At 42.0% G+C, this 18,710-nt stretch overlaps 1 protein-coding gene across 4 annotated transcripts in view; it reads left to right on the top strand.

Moving 5' to 3' along the window:
• The window catches only part of kcnb1 (potassium voltage-gated channel, Shab-related subfamily, member 1), a 34,079-nt gene that overhangs the window by 3,005 nt on the left and 12,364 nt on the right, over positions 1-18,710 (top strand). For 2 of the 4 annotated variants that reach the window (XM_076759668.1, XM_076759658.1), the window contains exons 2-3: positions 220-289; positions 982-1,637. In XM_076759668.1, the coding sequence (XP_076615783.1) occupies positions 1,029-1,637 (609 nt within the window). In that variant the 5' untranslated portion in view covers positions 220-289; positions 982-1,028. Of the gene's footprint in view, positions 1-219; positions 1,638-18,710 lie in introns of all 4 variants that reach the window. The other 2 variants (XM_076759689.1, XM_076759679.1) reach the window with 2 other exon arrangements.

Raw genomic sequence — 18,710 nt, 5'->3', positions numbered from 1 at the left:
GATAATAATACAATAATATTAAGTCTAACTCCTGATACTGCATGTGTGACTCATCTCTCATCGCCCCAACTGAGGCTGGATCTATTGTTGATTCAAAGAGGAATTTAAAACAGAATTCAAACAATAAAAATACTGTTAAATTATGTGACACTACCAGTGAAATATCCAAGATAATAACACAGTTTATCTGTTTCTTATTTATCTGCCCTTTGAAACCAGTGATGCTCCAATCCTGGTCCTCGGGACCCGTCTGTTCCTGGCTGCTTTGCAATGCTTTTTAGACTTCTTGGTAGGAACTTTTTTCATTCTCTCTTGTTAATGCCTAATAGGTGTGAGTCTGAGTGCTGATTCAGGAAATGATCTTTAAAAAATTCAGGGAGGATGTAGCAGATGTTGAGACAGCAGTAAATACTACTAACAATGCGCTCTAGCTGTCCTTTATTTTGCTGCCTGGGAGCCTTTTAAACCAGTGATTTTGTTAAGAGCTCCCATCTAATTGTCTGTTGATTAAGGAAATAATGTAGAAAATAATTAATACAAAGAATTGATACTTGATGGTTGTAACTGATACTAAATCTATCCTTTATTTAACTAGCCTTGAGCCAGTGTTCATGGACTATACTGCTTATTTTGACTGAAGGACTATCATGCCAAACCAGGCTGGACCATTCACTGCCTGTAACCAGTGGTTTCTAATCTTTTTGGCTGCTGATCTGCAGATTATGGCCTCTGTGTGGACATGAGCAGTTCAACCAAAGAATGATTTTTCCTTAAACCATTTTGTGACTGATCAGATTTACTTTATATACCTTGACTTCTGACCCCCAGGTGAGGAACCACAGCTCTAAACTATCCCTGGGGTCCAGACCTTCAGCTTTTATTACCATATTAGTTCAGAGTCTGATGATTGATGAGTGTGCCTTGATATGTGGGGCTAATCCTAGAATGCTAATGATTTGTTTTGTTTCTTGAACCCTTTAGATACTATAATGAAAGAGAACAGGACCAACTGTCGCCCATAGGCCCAGATGTTTGCCACCTTCGTTGAACCTAAAGTCATCATGGAGAAATCCCTGACAGAGTTAAATAAAGCTGGCTCCCGCTCAACATCATCGCTGCCACCTGAACCGGTGGACATCATTCGCAGCAAGTCATGTTTCCGCAGAGTCAGGCTGAATGTTGGGGGTCTCCCGCATGAAGTCTTGTGGCGAACGTTAGACAGACTACCACGAACACGTTTGGGAAAGTTAAGAGATTGCAACACCCATGAATCTCTGATGGAAGTGTGCGATGACTACAACCTTGAGGAGAACGAGTACTTTTTTGATCGGCATCCGGGAGCGTTCACGTCAATTCTGAACTTCTACCGCACGGGCAAGCTTCACATGATGGAAGAAATGTGCGCCCTGTCATTCAGTCAAGAACTCGACTACTGGGGCATTGATGAGATCTACCTGGAGTCATGTTGCCAGGCGAGGTACCACCAGAAAAAGGAGCAAATGAACGAGGAGCTCAAAAGAGAGGCCAACAATTTGAAAGACAGAGAGGGAGAAGAATTTGACAACACTTGCTGTGCTGAAAAACGTAAGAAGCTTTGGGACCTCCTGGAAAAGCCCAGCTCATCTGTTGCAGCAAAGGTAATTGTCATTGGATGATGGGTGGAAGAGATGAGTGCGTCATTGGTTGGAAATATCTCAGCAACTGTCAGATGGATTGCCATGAAATTTGGTACAGATGTTCATGGTCCTAAAGCATGAAGCCTGCTGCCTTTGGTGATCCCTGACATTTCCATTAGCGCCACCTTGAGGTTGACATTTATATCTTAGAGTGAGATAGAAACTTGGTGCACACATTCATTATCCCACCGATCGGTTAACTTCCATCATTCTCAGATCAAAATTTAACTTTGTCCAATAGTTTGGTTGCCTACAAACTAATGACATTCTCATCACCCTCAGCTGTACTTTGTGTTTAGGGTGCTAGTCTTGTTTTATAGTGCGTCACATTTTGACATATTAATGCATGAAAATAGTCCCTCTCCTGAAGTGAAAGATAGGGTTTTGGAGATTTGTGAGTTCGTTTTCAAATTAATTAACATGATGCTGTACTGTTGTAGTTTGCAGACCATTAAATCCTTATTAAAAGGCCTGCCATAAAAATGCTTGTGCACAAGACCACAACCTTTATGTGATTATGCACTGCTCAGTGTGTCTGCGTGAGTAACATGGACCACTGAACATAGATAATTACTTAGAGAGGGAAACAAAAGAGGAAAACAAAAGTTTTGCATCGTGGACTTTTCAGACCTACTAACACGTTTTAAAAGTTTATGGTTGGGGCGCTCCTATCGCTCAGTTCATAGGGTGTGCGCCCCATGTATTGAGGCTGTCAAAAGTTTATGGTTGCACAAAATGGGTCAGTCAGGACGCCTCCGTGTTGCTGTGGTTTGGTATTTATTTATTGCATGTTTTGGTTGTTCTGAGGTTGGAACACAAAGTAAAGAGTGTGAATTATAGAAAAAGTCAGTGGATTTATCAGCGTGGGATGTGTGAGCCATTATCTGCCATTATCGTTGTTCAAGAAGTAGAAAAAGCATGTCTTAACAGTCACATGTGTTTGGTAACAGTGAAAGCGACTCCCTGAATGCATCGTTATTAACCATCTTTCAAACATGACGCAAGGTTCATCTTCTGTGTTGCCTGTAATGCTCTCATTACCAAACTTGCCAAAAAGTCCATGGCTAAGTCATTTTGAAAATATCTGTTATTTACTTCAGCACCATCACACACACACACACACACACACACACGCACACACACACACACCTTCAAACACACGGATGTGCAAATACAAAACATTCAGATGCACACACATGCATACTTACACTTTGTCTGACCTTACAGGCTGGTCATGCATCAATAAATCATTTGAACATCACTTAGCTGCCCTCGCTTACAGCACAAAAATACATATTTGACTCTTGAAGTAATTTCCTTTGACTGTCCTTTTGCAGTCTGTTGTGTGTTTGTGACAACCACACCCTGCATCATCTTCTGCCAGTCGAATCTGAGATATTCTGGAGGCTGGGATATTGAATTATATCTTTGTGCACGACAAACGTCAAGTCAGAAGTGATTTAGCATCGTTCTGAGTCTTGATTGGGATTAATCAGTGCTGGGGAGGAGCACTTTTTGATCAGTAGGAGATTAGGTTGTGACGTGTGACAAAAGATTAGTCGATAACTTTGGAGTTTAACTCAGTCAGTTAAGAAAGCAGCCGCTTAAGATATTTACTAGCGTAGAATTTAAAATTAAAACAAAGGTGACGGCACAGCAGCTGCTGCAATTCATAACCCATGTGGTTGTGTGTTAATATTATGCAGTTTGGTTGAATGAGTGTGTAACTCTGCATTTTATTTCTAACATCTGTGTGTTGAATCCCTGCAGTCATAATTAGATATCAGGTTCCTCATTCTACTGCAAATGATCCTCATCTGAAGGGGATGCCTGAGAGTGCTGACTTCTGTGAGGTGTGCTCACCTTTAGTCAGCTCAAAACACCAGACTTGGCCCTCAGAAGGCTTTTCAGAGAGCCACACCTGCAACTGCAACCTGGGTGCTAAACATGAGCAGCCTTTGATCACACTCTCCTAGATTGGATTGGAGGGATCAAAGAGGATGCTGTCTCTTTCCAGCACTGTTTTAAGGGGAGCAGAAGGCCTTGTTTGTGGAGCGTTTAGGAAATGGAAATGAAACTATTAGCTCTTTGTGCCGGCTGATGCTTTGCGGTGAGAACTGTCAGCGCTACCCCACAAACAGACTGAGATGAGTGCTGCGAGTCTGTCAGTGGTATATCTTCTTCATGGGAACCAAAGAGATGCAGGATCAATGTTTATTGTGTTAGAGCTAAGGAAGTGCTGTAGCCTACAAAAAGGAGATGACCACTCCGAGTTGAACACACGTTGCTGTCTCCATTACCGCACCGTGATATTTGCAATTGTCAATGTATCACTGGAGAACACTTCTGAAGTGCTTAACCAAGATGGGTGCTCTTCGCTTTGAATAATGACATAGGAAAGAGCTTATGCATATTGTTTCCTTCCAATCTGTAGCTCTCAAAAACCACCAACTGATGAGTGGGTGCAGTGCTTACCATCGAAAAAAGTGTTCATCATCTCTTTGTTTGGCATCATTATAAGCTTATAGCGGAGGATGGCATGCCAGAAAAAAGAGCGACCTTGACACAGCAAGATGCAGAGTTTATCAGTTCCTAATTAGCTTAAAAGGGCAATGTGAAACCACAGACCAAACTACTAAAAGCATTGATAGGGCCTGATGTATTGTCCAAGTCACTGTTTAATAGGCTGGAACAAACTGTGGGATTGTCGAGCGGTCCAGATTCGACCACAGACTGTCCCAGTGTTAGCTCATCAGCTGTTTTCTCCTATCCTGGGTCAGAGATGGAAATGCATGTGTAACAGCCCATAAACAGATGGTGAGCATAAAACAAATGGTTACCAAGCAACAAAAATATAATTTTATCATCACTGAAGGAGTGGGTACTGAACATTGGAGTAGGTCTATTTGTGTTTCTCTGTGTGTGTAATTCTGCTTAGTTTCTGTATTTTAATGTCTGCACAGAGCAACACAAGGTAGCGAGCAGTATTTGTCAAGATGTCCAGGGGAAAAGACAGTGTTTCTGCCTGTGTTCTTTCTGCCCTGTCGTCCTTCCTGTCTCTCTTTTTCCTACACTGGCTCATATCTCTGCTTCCTTCCTCCCCTTCTTCAGGCTCCTCCACTATACCGCCGACTAAATGTCAGGGAAATGTCACATTAATTATTCTCCAGGAGACTCCGGGCCCAATTTGAAGCTTCCCTCTCTCTGTTTACATTCTTTGTAAGCCACAGCATTGTCTGTCTCTCGCTCAAAATCAGATTTGAGGCGCCATAAAATAAGATTGCGTCTGACCGCTGGCAAAGCAGTACCAAGAAAAGGCCTTTTTCAGCTGCAGTAACATTTATGTAATGTCATCTTATATTTGGGCTGTTTCTGTCTTTAATAAACACAAACAATACCAGAGCTAGTAGACGTCAGGATTAGGATGCTGAGAATATCACAAGCAAAGCATTAATTTAAAAAGTATGATGATAATCTCAGGATTAGTAATTAGGATGCAATAGTGTCACAATTTGGAGTGAAATTCATTTGGAAATTTTTACTCAATTTGACTAGCCTTGTTCAAGATATTTCCCAGACATCTATTACCGTAGGACTCAGATACACCAAGCCCAACTGTAGATAATCACATTTGAGGTAGTTTTCACTAACATTTTTAAGATTCTGCTTTATGCTTAGCGTAGAAATGGAATCCATGGGTTTGGCTTCAACCCATTTATATAAGAAACCAAAGCTGAACATGAATGTTGCTGTCATTTTTATCCTGCATACGTCCCAAAATGGAGAATTACCAATCCCTGCTCTTTCAGTGGGTATTGTGTATCAGATGGCAGGCAACAAATTCCAATTATGCTCCTCTCGTGTCACACTTAAGATGACATATAAATGTGGTTTGGCTATACTCCTAATCATAAATCAGTCTGCAGCAGAATCCAAGACACGAAGCAACCAGACTAGAATCGATCACTATTTCTAACAGCTGGAAAAGTCACACACAGTCAAATGGATGGTGATGTATAGGAAGTCTTACAAAATGAGACATGAACGTTGTGTTAAGGGGCTCGATCATCCACAGTCTGCATTTCTGCAATGAATAACTAATGAAAGATCAACGATTCTTGTCCCATTTTAAAGGATGTTATGGAAGTCACTTTCTTTTGCACTAATCCCATAAATCATTTTGCAAAGATAAGATTCCTTGTGAAGATCCAGCCCTTAATTGTTTTGCAGTCAGGTTTTACATCTTGCGGTAACACTGAGATGACACTTTTGAAGATTGCAGTCATATCTCTGTAACAGAACTCTGTTCTGACAACAGATTCCTGTTACTCTGTACATTACTGACTTGTGGTGTTCCCCAAGGGTCCATTCTTGGCACCCTGTTGTTTTCAGGTTACATGATTTCCCTCTGTCAGTTGATACAAAGCCATGATGATGACACAGTTATTCGTTACTGTGCAATTCAACGACTCCAGCAGCCTAATTCTTCTTGTCTCCCTAAATGCCATCAAATGCCCAAACTGGATGAACAGCAAGACCGGCTGTGTGTTAAAGCAAAGAAGTAAAAGTAATATTGCTGATAGTTTTTATGTAGACGAATGTTGTCCAGTCATGTTTTTTGCCCTCAGTTTTACTTCCTGGACGACTGTAATGCAGTTATGCTTGTATCAGGTAGAGCTCCTTCTTCAATCTGCTTATTTAATAGGGAGATGTTTTGGGTACAAATTTAGCATATTTTCTAAGTTTGGCCCCAGAGAAATGCTCATCCAGTGTACAAACAACACAGATCCTCGTTCAGCAGCTAACCGCAGCAGTGAGCACTAGCTGCAGGGCCAGGTAGCTGATTCAGTCTGAAAGTTTGTGACGACTGCTTTAAATGACTGTGGCTTTGCACAGATTTGCTTATGTATTTATTTAAGAACCAGTTCTCATCACTCTAAGGGAGGGGATGGGATTCTTTGGTTGTATACTTTCAAATGCATTGTCTACTCTTTCTGGTTTTGCCCAACATTGCCAGCTCCAGTGTCAAAGTCATGGTACAAGTGGCAATCAACACTATGTAAAAAGAGTCGTTAAGATAAATTAAATAATACAATACATCTTGTGTATGACATAAATAGCTACTGTATAAAAAAAACATATGTCATACACAAACTGCCACGCACAACATTATCTTGTATGGAGTCTATATGAACATGGCCATTATGATGTAAGACAAAAATACAAACATTCAATATTCATATACAGAGTATAAAGAAGGCTGCATTCCTAATCTGTAAACGAAGCCCTCCATAACAGCTTCAGGGCACACTGATGAATAATTCAACCCCTTTCTCATATTTGTTGTTATCATCCAACATTTAAGTTGGAGGACTCTGTGCTTGGCCACCTCCAAAAAGTAAAAGAAAGGCAACTGTCTCCCCTCAATATTCAGTGTCAAAGCCACTCCAAGACACACCTGATGCTCACCGAATGCCCCCTGTTTCACACTAGTGGGTTTATAAGTCAACCAGTAACAATGTACACAAAAGCTCTGCGTGTGCCTCACGCCGTTCTGTATCCACTGCTCATCATGCACAGTTGATCCCTCAGTTCTGCTACACTCTGCTTAAATGGCAGCAGTCTCATCTCCCATATAATCAACATTAACCACTAGTGCTTTATTTTAATGTGCTGATGGCTGTTCATTACCGTAAGTCTATATATTCAACCGAGCTGGTACCCACAGTGTCTATACAAACAGGCTGCACCTTTTTATACGTCAGTCTTAAAGCCCTGTATGCTACAAACCCCATAGAGAGGGGAGGGCAGTAACACAGTGAGTATCAAGTATCTCATGTAACTCTGTGGTAGGAAGCTTCAGAGTGACCATGCGAAACTGAAGTCACAAATTTGTGCTTGATAGGGGATTAGGGGACAATAACATATCAGACTTCGCCAGGTTCTGTGTCCACGTTGTCTGGGTCGTAAAGTGCAGAGATATAAGCTGGGATCATGTGCACTCAGAGATTGAGTGCCTCAACGATTGCTTTCATGCGGGTTGCTCTCGCTGCCTGTCACAATGTCTCGTCGTCAACAGCCGCGGTTATGCCTCTTCTAACTTGCCCTGAAGTCAGATTCAAATGCGGCTATGAAGATTCTGCTGCAGCTACTGAGGTTAAAGTTGAAATACACTCAAAATCTTGAACCTTGTTTGGTCCATATTTCAGGATTAGCTGCAGTTAGCTAAACGTATAGATTTATTGACAGGGAGCAGTGAAGCAAAGTGATTGAGTGAGTGTGACACACACACACACACACACACACACACACACACACACACACACACACCTATATTTGCATAGTACACAGTTTCTAATGTACTGAAACACTATCCCACCAGTTTATAATGGATTCTTACGATGACGCTAAATCGTCTTGTTTAAAAATATCTCACTGCCCTCACTTCCTCTTTGTCTAACCATCCTTTTACACACACACACACACACACACACACACACACACACACACACACACATACATACATAGCAATCCTACTCACACAGATTGAAAACCTCAGGAGATTAAGAGTGACATTCAGAGTAAAAAAAGTCTTTAGATGAATGTAATTAATGGTGCTACTTCATGACTGTATGTGTCAAAAATGTATCACCTAACAACTGTGACACTATAGTAGCTAACAGAGCCCGCAAACCTGGATACTCAAAGGGTAAATGGCTGAAGTGTAGGAAGCTGCGCTGCTGTTTTCAGGCTCAGTGAACCTTTTTCACAGAAGTCTAACTCCTAGCGTTGGATTTTATTATTATTATTTATTTATTAATTATTATTTTTATATGTTTTGATCTATGAAACTCAGTTATTTATTTATTTATTTTCCAAATGTCGCCAGGAAAGTTGTCAGCCAAAAAGTGACCTAACTTTTGGCCAGATGGATGGTGGCACATTGAGGATTTGTGTATCTGCTGAGCAATTATGATTGAGATCTTCTAATGCAGGGAGATGGCTCCGTTCCCTATCCTGCATCCTCATTACAAATTCATTTGCAAGTCACAGCCAAACACTTTGCAGCACCAAAATTCTGTTTATATGCCACATAAAAGGCATCCAGAAGATGCTTTTCCTCACATACGGTGAAGATTGTTAGTTTTTGACAATGCTCAGAGTGGCATCCAAATGACTTTAGCGAAACTGACAAGGACATATTTGTTGGATTGCACATCTTGATCCAAGACACTTAAACCTGCTCTAACTAATTTTTTTTCCACATGGGGTCAGCGGAAAAGGCTCTAAAAACGAGATTAAAGTGTTGTCACCTTATGAAGTTGATGTGATGAACCTGTGAGCAGTCTTTACACATCCAGCAGATGCAGAGGGACATTAGCATTCAGTTGGAGTCATATCTCTGAACACCTGAATAACGTTAAGTCCAATATTCACTATAATATTCACTGCTCAGGAAATCATGACAATGCTAACAGTTTCTAAAAATCCTTAGAGCTGAGAAGAACTGCAGAATCTCTGTAAGTCCATCACCATGAGCAAATTAGTCATTTGATCCATTTTTAAAATAAAACAATTGCTACATCCAGCTTTAACGCTATTCATACAGTGCAGCCCAGATCTAGTTGACACCACCAGCAGTGTGCACTAGTCAGCTTTTTTCTCTTAAAAGCTTGTTGATTTTGGCCTGATACCTGCAGCAAAAACAACATATGAAAACACAAAATCACCTTTTTACATACTTTATGTTGTTGGAGTTGGCACTTCTTAGAGAAAACACTCAGTAGAGTGCAGATGTCCACTAAGGCCTGATAATCTCCCCACTTAGCTGTAACTGTCACAGTCAACAGTCTGCTGGGTAGATTACACAATGGTAGCAGAAGTTTGGCCTGATGGTAACAGTAAGGGAAAGGTGATGGGATCCTCAGTATCAGTGGGTTCCTTTCTGTTGGCAGCATCATTGTGCATCACAAACGCTCTGCTTCAAGTCAGGAGACACACTCATGAGAAAGTTGGTTATTTGGGCAGATAGTGGCAGTAGAGAAAAAGTCATGGAGGTCTCCAAAATCTATGCTGCTTCCTCTGAGGAGACTGAATGTTCATGGCATGTTTCACGCTGATTCAGAGGTGATTACATAACCACACTGGCACCAATTATCATTTGATGTGTTAGGGGGATATTATGTGAAGAAATACGAGAGTGCAGCTCATATGACCAAGGATAGAAAGACCGAGCTAATGTGAGGATGATCAAGGCAATAATCATCTGTTCACTGTTCATTTGATTGATATTTATTAGTGTAATTGGTCAGATAGAGGTTTTGGAAGGAGTTTGGGACTATTTGGTTGCTGTTTCAACATTGAGCTGCATAATTTAACGCTCATTCACTGTTAACGTGCAGAGGTATGAGTCTCTAGTGGTTGAGTCGTGTTTGTGCGTATTTTACAAGTCATGTCATGCATTTTGTAGTGGGTAGTTCAGGATTTGTAGTGTCATCTCAGCTTTTCAGGCCTGCGCTGGGGGCACAGCTTTTCACTGCTGTAGAATAGGTTTAGTAAGGGCAGTTTGTTCGTCTTGCTCTATTTACTATTGCAGAATTTATTTCCGTGGACATGTTCTGTCGGTTTGGTGACTGAAATTCATAAGTGAGTTATACATTACATAACTATGGTCGTCAGAGCAACAAGCAACCTGAAGTTCACGCAAAGCGATTGCACAGATCTGTTGAAAAGAAAGCTTGGACAAAAGTAAAAAAAAGCACTTCAGATTTTTAGAGTGGTGTTGTCGCTTCATTCCAGTGAATTTGCTTTGAGACTGTGTAGTGGACGATAAGAAAATGGTCAAGAATCGTGCATTGCCACTGCAAAGCTACACAGCTCCTTTGTTCATTCAATCTGGAGTTGAGCTGTTGTTATGTGAGCACTGAGCGAAAGACTTCACTGTCCCCAAGAGGAGGAAGCCTGAGGAGCAAAGACTGTAAGGGAGGAAACAGAACAGAGATAGAGAAAGACTGTAAAAATGAAGGAGATGAAAGAGAAAATTACTGCGAGACATGCAGGCTGCGTCTGAGCCAGAGAAACAGAAAACGAAGAGGTAGGTTTATGACTGAGGGGGAAAAGGAACGAGCAGATAATAAGAGTCGTATATTCACTCTTCTTTAGCCTGTGGGAAGAACACTTCAGATTCTGGGTTGTCAGCGTCTGACGTCACAGTATTGTTCAAATTCCTGTTCCTCGTAGTTTTGGGAATCAGTATGCGTCACAGTCGTGTGTGTGTAGGACTTCACCTGACAGCAACAATAATTGCTTTAATATTTTCATTATTCTAAATTATGAACAAATCCTAATTTAATTATCAAGATGTAATTTGTGTTATGCTGTTTGGACGTTCGCATTACACACAGATACAGATACAGATGACTACCTCTTGACTATATTGTGCAACTCCTAACAACCTAGAATCAGTTGAACCTGGACGACCTGGGTAAAGTCTGTGAAAATCATTTTCATGGGGCGTATTAGCCATTTGAGTCTGCGGTTGCCTTCGGACCAGATTAAACTGGAAAGAACGAGGCCCACGTGCAGGACGATCATCCCCATTCCCAGAGGCTAAACGCACAAAAGCATCTGGTTAGTATTTTGTCTCTGCTATGAGAGCAGAATAGAAAAGTTCAGCATCGAAGGGCCAGATCTTCTAAATTAATTCTCATCACATGTTGTCTTGATAGACGCAAGCCAGTTGAGGACGCAGATGCCTTCCTGTTTGTAGGAGAAAACACATGTATAGTTAAAATAATCCTAAAATATTTAGCATGTTGAGAAAGAAAAGACAAGTAAAGTTTGAACATAGCCAAGTGGGTTTACATAATGCTTTGTCATGTCTGAGCTCAATTGTCTGCACTACAAAATGTATCATAAGAAGATCGTCGTGTCTCCTCAACATTGAGCAGTATATGTTTCAAGTTACTTCCTCTATGACGAAGGGGGACCTTGGCAGTGTAGTCTTTAGTATATTTTATTGAAGACATTGTAGTTTCAGTGTTACGGTTGGAGTGATATAGAGGTCATGCTGTCCAGTGAAATGCAGCCTCACTCTGCTCTCTAAGTTAGCGAGTGAGTGATTAAAACTGAAACTCTGAATCAGCATTAACCCCTCAAGGACGGTGCTCATCAATGACTGTCACAACTGCTGAATCACACATAAGCGTATGATGCGGTAGACTGCATAAACACTGGCGTTTGAGCAACAATGAAGAGTTTGAAGACCAGGGGGGGGAAAAAAATCCAAACTGACAAGCTTGTTTTAGATTTCACAAGTTTGGAGAGTTAGCATGGCGGCAATGGTTTTCTTCCACTGCTCAATGATTGTGAAACAAATCATGAATTAGCAGAATGCTACAGGGTATGAGTAACAAGCTGCTCTACCTGGAAAGTGTGTTTTTAGGCAGTCCTGTGGTTTTTGCTCAGTGGAGCCATTTCAAAGAATCCAGAGCCTGACAAAAACTGAAAGACATTAAAAGTTTAAAGAAGAAAAAGCCAGTTTCACGTTTCCAAAGGAACAAACTGAAATCTAAGACTAAAAATTTACATTTAATTGGTTTAACATTTATCATTTCCACTACAGCCTATAAATATCTGCCATGTCTGTAAGTATGAGTCACTACAATGAATACCGAGAAAATCACCTGTTCAATGAACGATAAGTTCATACAGACATCCAGGAACAGCACAGTGGCTCAGACGCACACCGTGATGGATCCTTATGGATCCGGCATGGGACCTCTGTCACATGTCGTTCCCCGCTTTCTCCATCCAATGAAGTGGAAAATAACCACTTTGGTCAGTTAACCCACGTGGAATGGATTTATTTTATGTGAATACAGTGTGTATTGTGAGTTGATATGTGGTGCCCAGGCTCAGGCCTCTGTTCCCATGAGCCTAAATCAAGCTCAGCACAGCAGATGTTGGGGGGTGTCAGTAATAAACTCTCCTCCAGAGCACCTTCGAATCAGACCGTACAGGTGGAGACGGAGGCTATGAAAGGTTTTATGAGCAATAGCTGCAGTAGCAAGGGCTTGCATCAGTGTTGAAGTAGAGTTTGGGTGCATAAGAGCAGAGCAGAGGACGGGGGAATTTTCACTTAAGTTGTACAGTAGACCGCCTGGCAGAGGGTGCAGTGGATGTACTTTACTGAGTTGCATCAAGTAGAGTTTTAGTATATATGCACGACTCAAGTTGCCTGCCTGAGCTGGCTCACAGGCCTTGCTCCATTAAAAACTATTCCCTCAGTATATTATGTAATGTTGTTGCTGCCAGCCTGTATGACCACAGAATTGTATATCATGACATTTTATATCTTTACTGTGCAATTTATGGGATATAAAAGGTATATGTGACCATTTGTTCATCTCTTTCCTTACCATTTTTTACACACACAACACAGCAGAGGGGCCCTGAGGCATCAGCTGGTCGTGGCCCTGCAGAGAGGCCATCTCAGCGTTAGTGTGATATGCAACCCCCTGCACACCACATCTAATCCTCAACATCTGTATACGCGCACAGCACGACAGGGTCTTTAAATCAGTGCTTTCAGGTCCAGGAGCTGCTCCACTTGCTGTAGCCATTGCAGCTCTCCTATTGGAGGACTTCCACTGTGCAGGTTGTGTGGAGAGGTGAATGAATGACTTTGAGGAAAGTGTGAAGGCCAGAGGCAGAAATAGAATCCACCAAGGTGAAGGAGAAACCTTCATCAAGCCAATGGCCGATTGTGAGAGAAGGGAGAGAGCACTTGACTGCTGGTGTGAGAAGCCTTTCGCCTTGATGAGCACTTTCAGCCGGCCTACATGCAGGTTTTGACACGCAAACCCAAATGCAGGCACACACACTCTCACCTGCACACATCATATGCACAAACATATCATCACACTTACAGTATTTTTTATTTTTATTTTATTTTATTTTTTTTGTCATTGGATTTTAATAAAGCTTCTTCCTTCTAAATTCAAATTGGCCATCCTCTAAGCCCCTGCGCATTATCACGTCTCCATCAAGGGTATACACAAATTCCATTTTACAAGGCTCTCCTTGTAAAACGAGTCCCCTGGGAACCTTAAATAGTCAGCCAGAGACAACGTTTACAACTGACTCACGGAGCTAACATTAGCTTAATTAGCTAGTTATCATCTGATCAAATCAGCTGTTGACAGCAGCCCACAATGATCAATGTTTCCTGGTTAGAAAGAACTGCTTTTGTCTACCTCTGTCTGAAATCACAGAAATGGAAGATTGTGGCAATGAAAATAACTACAAATGTTACAAAATGCTACAAATGCGGTAAATCTGTTAGTGGTTTAAACTGTGCATGTGCTCCGTGTAAATGGACAGGAAAGCTTGAGGCATAGTGAGAGTAACTAAGCGGGGGTGGGGCCTCGTGATTGGTTAATTATCTTCTTGCACATTTATTTACATTAGTACAGCACAGATCCTCCTGTACAGGCTGCAGTAATTGAATTCATTAAACGTATATTGTGCTCATCCCTGTGTTCTCTTTGACCTGACACATATTTTGCTCTTGAATCAGTTCACGACCAACACAACGCAGGCTGTTTTAAGCACAAAAAGTATACGCTTAGCTGTCCAATTACCAAAACTTCAAGGATTTGCATGTTAATCTGAGTATAACTCTCAAAGGGATTAACAGCACCGACACTGAATGGCCACTGATCTGAGCTCTCACAAACTGTGAAATATGGACTCAGTGTAATGTTACGCTGTTAGTGAACAGACTATCTGCAGTAAGCATGTGTTTGAGTTCAGGATTAAGAGTAATCGTGCTTTGTGTACTGCTCTTGCTCTGTGAGTAGAATACGTGACATTCGCATCGCTCAGTCTGGGCCGTTCAAGTCTTACCTTTGTTTTTGAGCGTTTATGTGCTCTTGCCTCTCTTTTATGTCTCTTTCACTGCCATAGCTAAAATGTTTAAAAGTTCACTGTCACCATGGCAACTGTCATTTCTGCGATGCCGAGACTTGCAGCTGCCATCTATTCAAGCATCACTGTTGATTGACTCTGTGTGTGTGTGTGTGTATGAGTGTGTGTGTGTGAGTGTGTGTGTGTGTTTGTGTGTGTGTGTGTGTGCGCGTGTGTGTGTGTTGAGGGGTTGTGTGTGTCTTTCTCTGTCTGCGTCTGTCTTTGTGTTTCAAATCAATGCTTCTCTCATGTTTACATTTCCCCCTGTGCTGCTGTCTGCAGAGTATTCTGTGACGTTCTCTGATTTCTGTAATGAATAAACGATCATGGATTGCAAGACTGCACCAACTGCATCATATACATTCATTATCAGACTTATATCCCCGGCCATGTGAAAGACTTGCCTCAGTGGCAACAGCATTGTAATGGCACAGTTTTACCCTTACCTCAATAACTACTCTATATTTCCTCAATCCAGAAACGCCTTGACAACATTAACGACGCTGTCTTTCATCTCCTTCCAATCCTTAGAAATGCTGAGTTCTCCAAGTCAAAATCCTCCTTTGGTGTGCCAGACCAGACCCTATACTGTTTCTATTTATACAGCCACCATGGACCAGCCAGAGTTTAAATATAGATGCTGAGTCTGGATTCTCTTCTTCATCTGAAATGCATGAATAATTGAGAGGGAGAGGAGATGAGGTGGGATTCATTCAGGAGATGGATGGTCCAGGCATAGATTTCCTACCTGCATTAGTAGTTTACTGAATGGGCTTGTGGTGCACTTTGTGCATGCAAGTGCTGCAAGAGTTTGGGAAAAGTTTGCCCCCAAAATGGCTTGTTTCAGACTTTTCTATGACCTCAAAGTGCATCGTGTTTTAAGGGGCTAAATAAGGAAACAAGAAAATAAATAAAAAATAATAACATACAGAAGCTGCACATCAAATCTAATGAGAGTTAAGTTATCAACAGACATATTGCCAATATTCTAAGAGCTGGAGCAAGGTCAAGGAGTGTACCTGAATTGAATTTATCATAATTCACTGGTCTGAAAGACACATAAATCATAATCACAATAATGTGACTCTCAGTCTTTTGCAATACATGCTCAGATTATTTAAGAAAAAATACTCTTAACCATTATGTAATATTTATAGAGACCAAGCCCGCACGAGTAGCTGCCCATCAATAAGACACATTAAAGGAGGTTAGGCAGTAACCTTAACATTAGAGAGGCAAGGTCGCAATCATAGGTCACTGGTTTGAATCTACAGGCCTGTGCATACACCTGGAAATCTGGACTGGCAGTCGCTCCCTTAACGAGCCACAAGATACAACTTATTCATTTTGGCAAGATGTGGGAGGCTGAGATAAATGAGGCTCTGCTGTTACAAGTAGACGTGATGTAGGGTGGAGAGACTACAGCTAAAGCACTGCAAATGTGTGTGCGTGCGTGTGTTTCAAGCTATCATGCTGGGGGAAATGTGGAAGACACAGTCTCCTCCCGTCTCCATGGAAACCCCGTCTCTCTCACAGGCAGAGAGGCAGAGCCCGTCCACATTCAGAATCAGGGGCGTGAATTAGTCCACATTATTTAACGCTCACGTTATTACTGTCATACCGTCGACCTCCGACAGCATCTTTATGAAGATGAAGATCAGCGGTGCGGTTATGTGATGCCTGTAAGTCCATTAAGACGATATGACGGCAGAAGTGTGGCACGTTATTCAAATGTCCACGCCTGAAGGAGGGAGCTTTAGTAACTGAGTATTCGGTCAGTTTTAAGAACACAATGCAAACAGCAATCTGACACGAACAGGAGAAAAACCTAGAGATAGAGCACAGACTGGAGCGGTACAGATGGTTCAAAGCTGGGTGAGCTGGCTTTAAATAAGGTACAAATCAGGGATAGAAGCAAGGAGAGCGGGAGGGAGGGGGACTGTCAGACTTGCTTTTCACAAGCAGGTCCACGTAGCCGCCTCCTGTCGAGCTTCAAGGGGGTTGTCATGGTGACAGTGGCTGGCAGTAGAGGCTGGGAGAGCGCTGCTCGGTATCCCTGTGGCCTCGGATGCGGCTCTGGGGATGATGGGAAAGCAAGTCAGCTAGTCAGGGGATCTTAGCGATCAAGGAAGACCGGGATTTACTCACCTGAAGATAAATACACCTTCACCAAAACCTTTTCAGTCTGTGCCGATTTAAGTGTTAAGTGGAAGTTTAAAAGTATTACCTGCCGTTATTAGGTAGGTCTAATGTGTTTCCCTGGGCGAGTAGCTGGCGGACTTAACAGACAAGCGTGCTGGGACTCACAGGAAAATGCTTCCACTGCTAAAGCACAGCAGTGTGTCTGTTGCTCCTGTTACTGCTAATGAGAAAAGTGCCAGCTGGAGCGCTGGGAGTCAGGGAGTTCCTTAACTGACACTTGGGATGCCACCAAACTTAATGTAGTGTGAGGACACTAACCTGAGCTGCACCTAACCAGGGGTGGCTGAACCAAATCAACAACTGAATCAAGTACAACCTCAAACCAAGCTGACTAACTCAGCATCAAGAGTACAGAACCCATAAAGCTAACTTTTGAAAAAACAAATGGCACAATCTTCCACTAAACAAATGAAAAGTTCAACTCTTGATTGATAAATTGTTAATTTCAAGACACTCTGGGGTTTGACTGCCACAGTCGTACCTCTGGTGTCCAGCAGCTAATGGTGGCTAATGTTAGGTTAGGCAAACTTTAGGTAGATATTGTTGTATAAGTATAAGTTCTGTCTCTTCTGTTAGTCTGCATAGCACACATTTATATTTTTATACCAACAGCAAATCAAATGACTATGTGTGATGTGAAAAGGGGTCGCTTGTAGTGATGAACCCACAGAAAAATGTCATCCAGCTCCGCGGTTCCCATCGGCTACAGACCTTTTTATCATCACAACACCTCGCTGCCCTGGGGTAAAAATAGAGTGAATATTGGGTCTATATTTGTGGTGTGGCTACAAACACAGCTCCAAATGAAGGCTAAAATGCAACTATTTGCTAGCATGCTCACAAAAACCAATCTGTGGTGAAGATGGGCCAGTGTTAGATTTGCAAGTGTTTTTGCGACCCCCAAGTGGCCAAAAGAATCTATTAATACTGCTTTAAGGTGGCCCAACAGGGTTGAGTGGTTTTTATTAGCCGATGTTTCAGTGACCATTCATTTCCTTCTGTTCGATGTTCACATAAACCACAGCAATTTAACGGTTAACATCTGATGTATGATATAGTTCATTTTTTTAAAGCCTACATAAACAGCGCAGAGTTCAAGGATCCATCCTTGTTCGACGAGTGTTGGGTAGACAGATGAATGGACCCGACCCTGACAAAACCAATGTAGCACAAAGAAAATTAATCACAGCTGCTGGGACTCAGCCAACATAAAACCAGGCCATCGCAGCTGAACCAGAGCTGGTGGCAGAACAAACCGCAAGTGAAGCTACAGTCAGATGCCCAGGAATAATTGTAAATGAATGAGTTTTTCTTCTCCCTCAGCGGGTATGTGCCTCTGGAGAGCTGAAATTGTTTTGGTGTATGTGTAGTGTACGAGCCAATCGTGTCAGTGCAATGTCTGAAGGCTTTCTCCCGCTTCCATATATGAGAGTATTTATCTCCCTGTAACTGATGTCACAGGGCTGTATATGTACTTTGGTGGTTTTTGAGGACGTCATTCACACCAATTGTGTCCCGGATATCTTTTCAAACAGGCTAATGAGGGCTGGGTGTCACCTTGTCCAAGAAGATGGGGGCCTGTGCAGACTATTGTGTCTGCCGAGCCACATGACAATGCGCCATGAGAGACACAAGCCAGTGTGATCTGGCTTTGTTTAGAGTCACAGTGGGATTTCCTGTCAATCTGCTCCCGCTCTCTCTCCATCTCTTGCACACATGTTGTCTTTTCCTGTCTCCTCTAGATATAAATATCTCCCTCCTTTTTCTTCCTTGTTATTAGGCCACCGAGGAGCATTCGCTGGGAGTCACACTCATTTTTTGTTGAGTATTCATCATTCTGCACTCGCATGACACAAAGGACAT

Source organism: Chaetodon auriga, chromosome 2, assembly GCF_051107435.1.
Source record: "Chaetodon auriga isolate fChaAug3 chromosome 2, fChaAug3.hap1, whole genome shotgun sequence".
Taxonomy (NCBI): Eukaryota; Metazoa; Chordata; class Actinopteri; order Chaetodontiformes; family Chaetodontidae; genus Chaetodon; species Chaetodon auriga.
The sequence above is the reverse complement of the archived record's forward strand: the minus strand, read 5'-3'. Positions and strand labels throughout refer to the sequence as shown.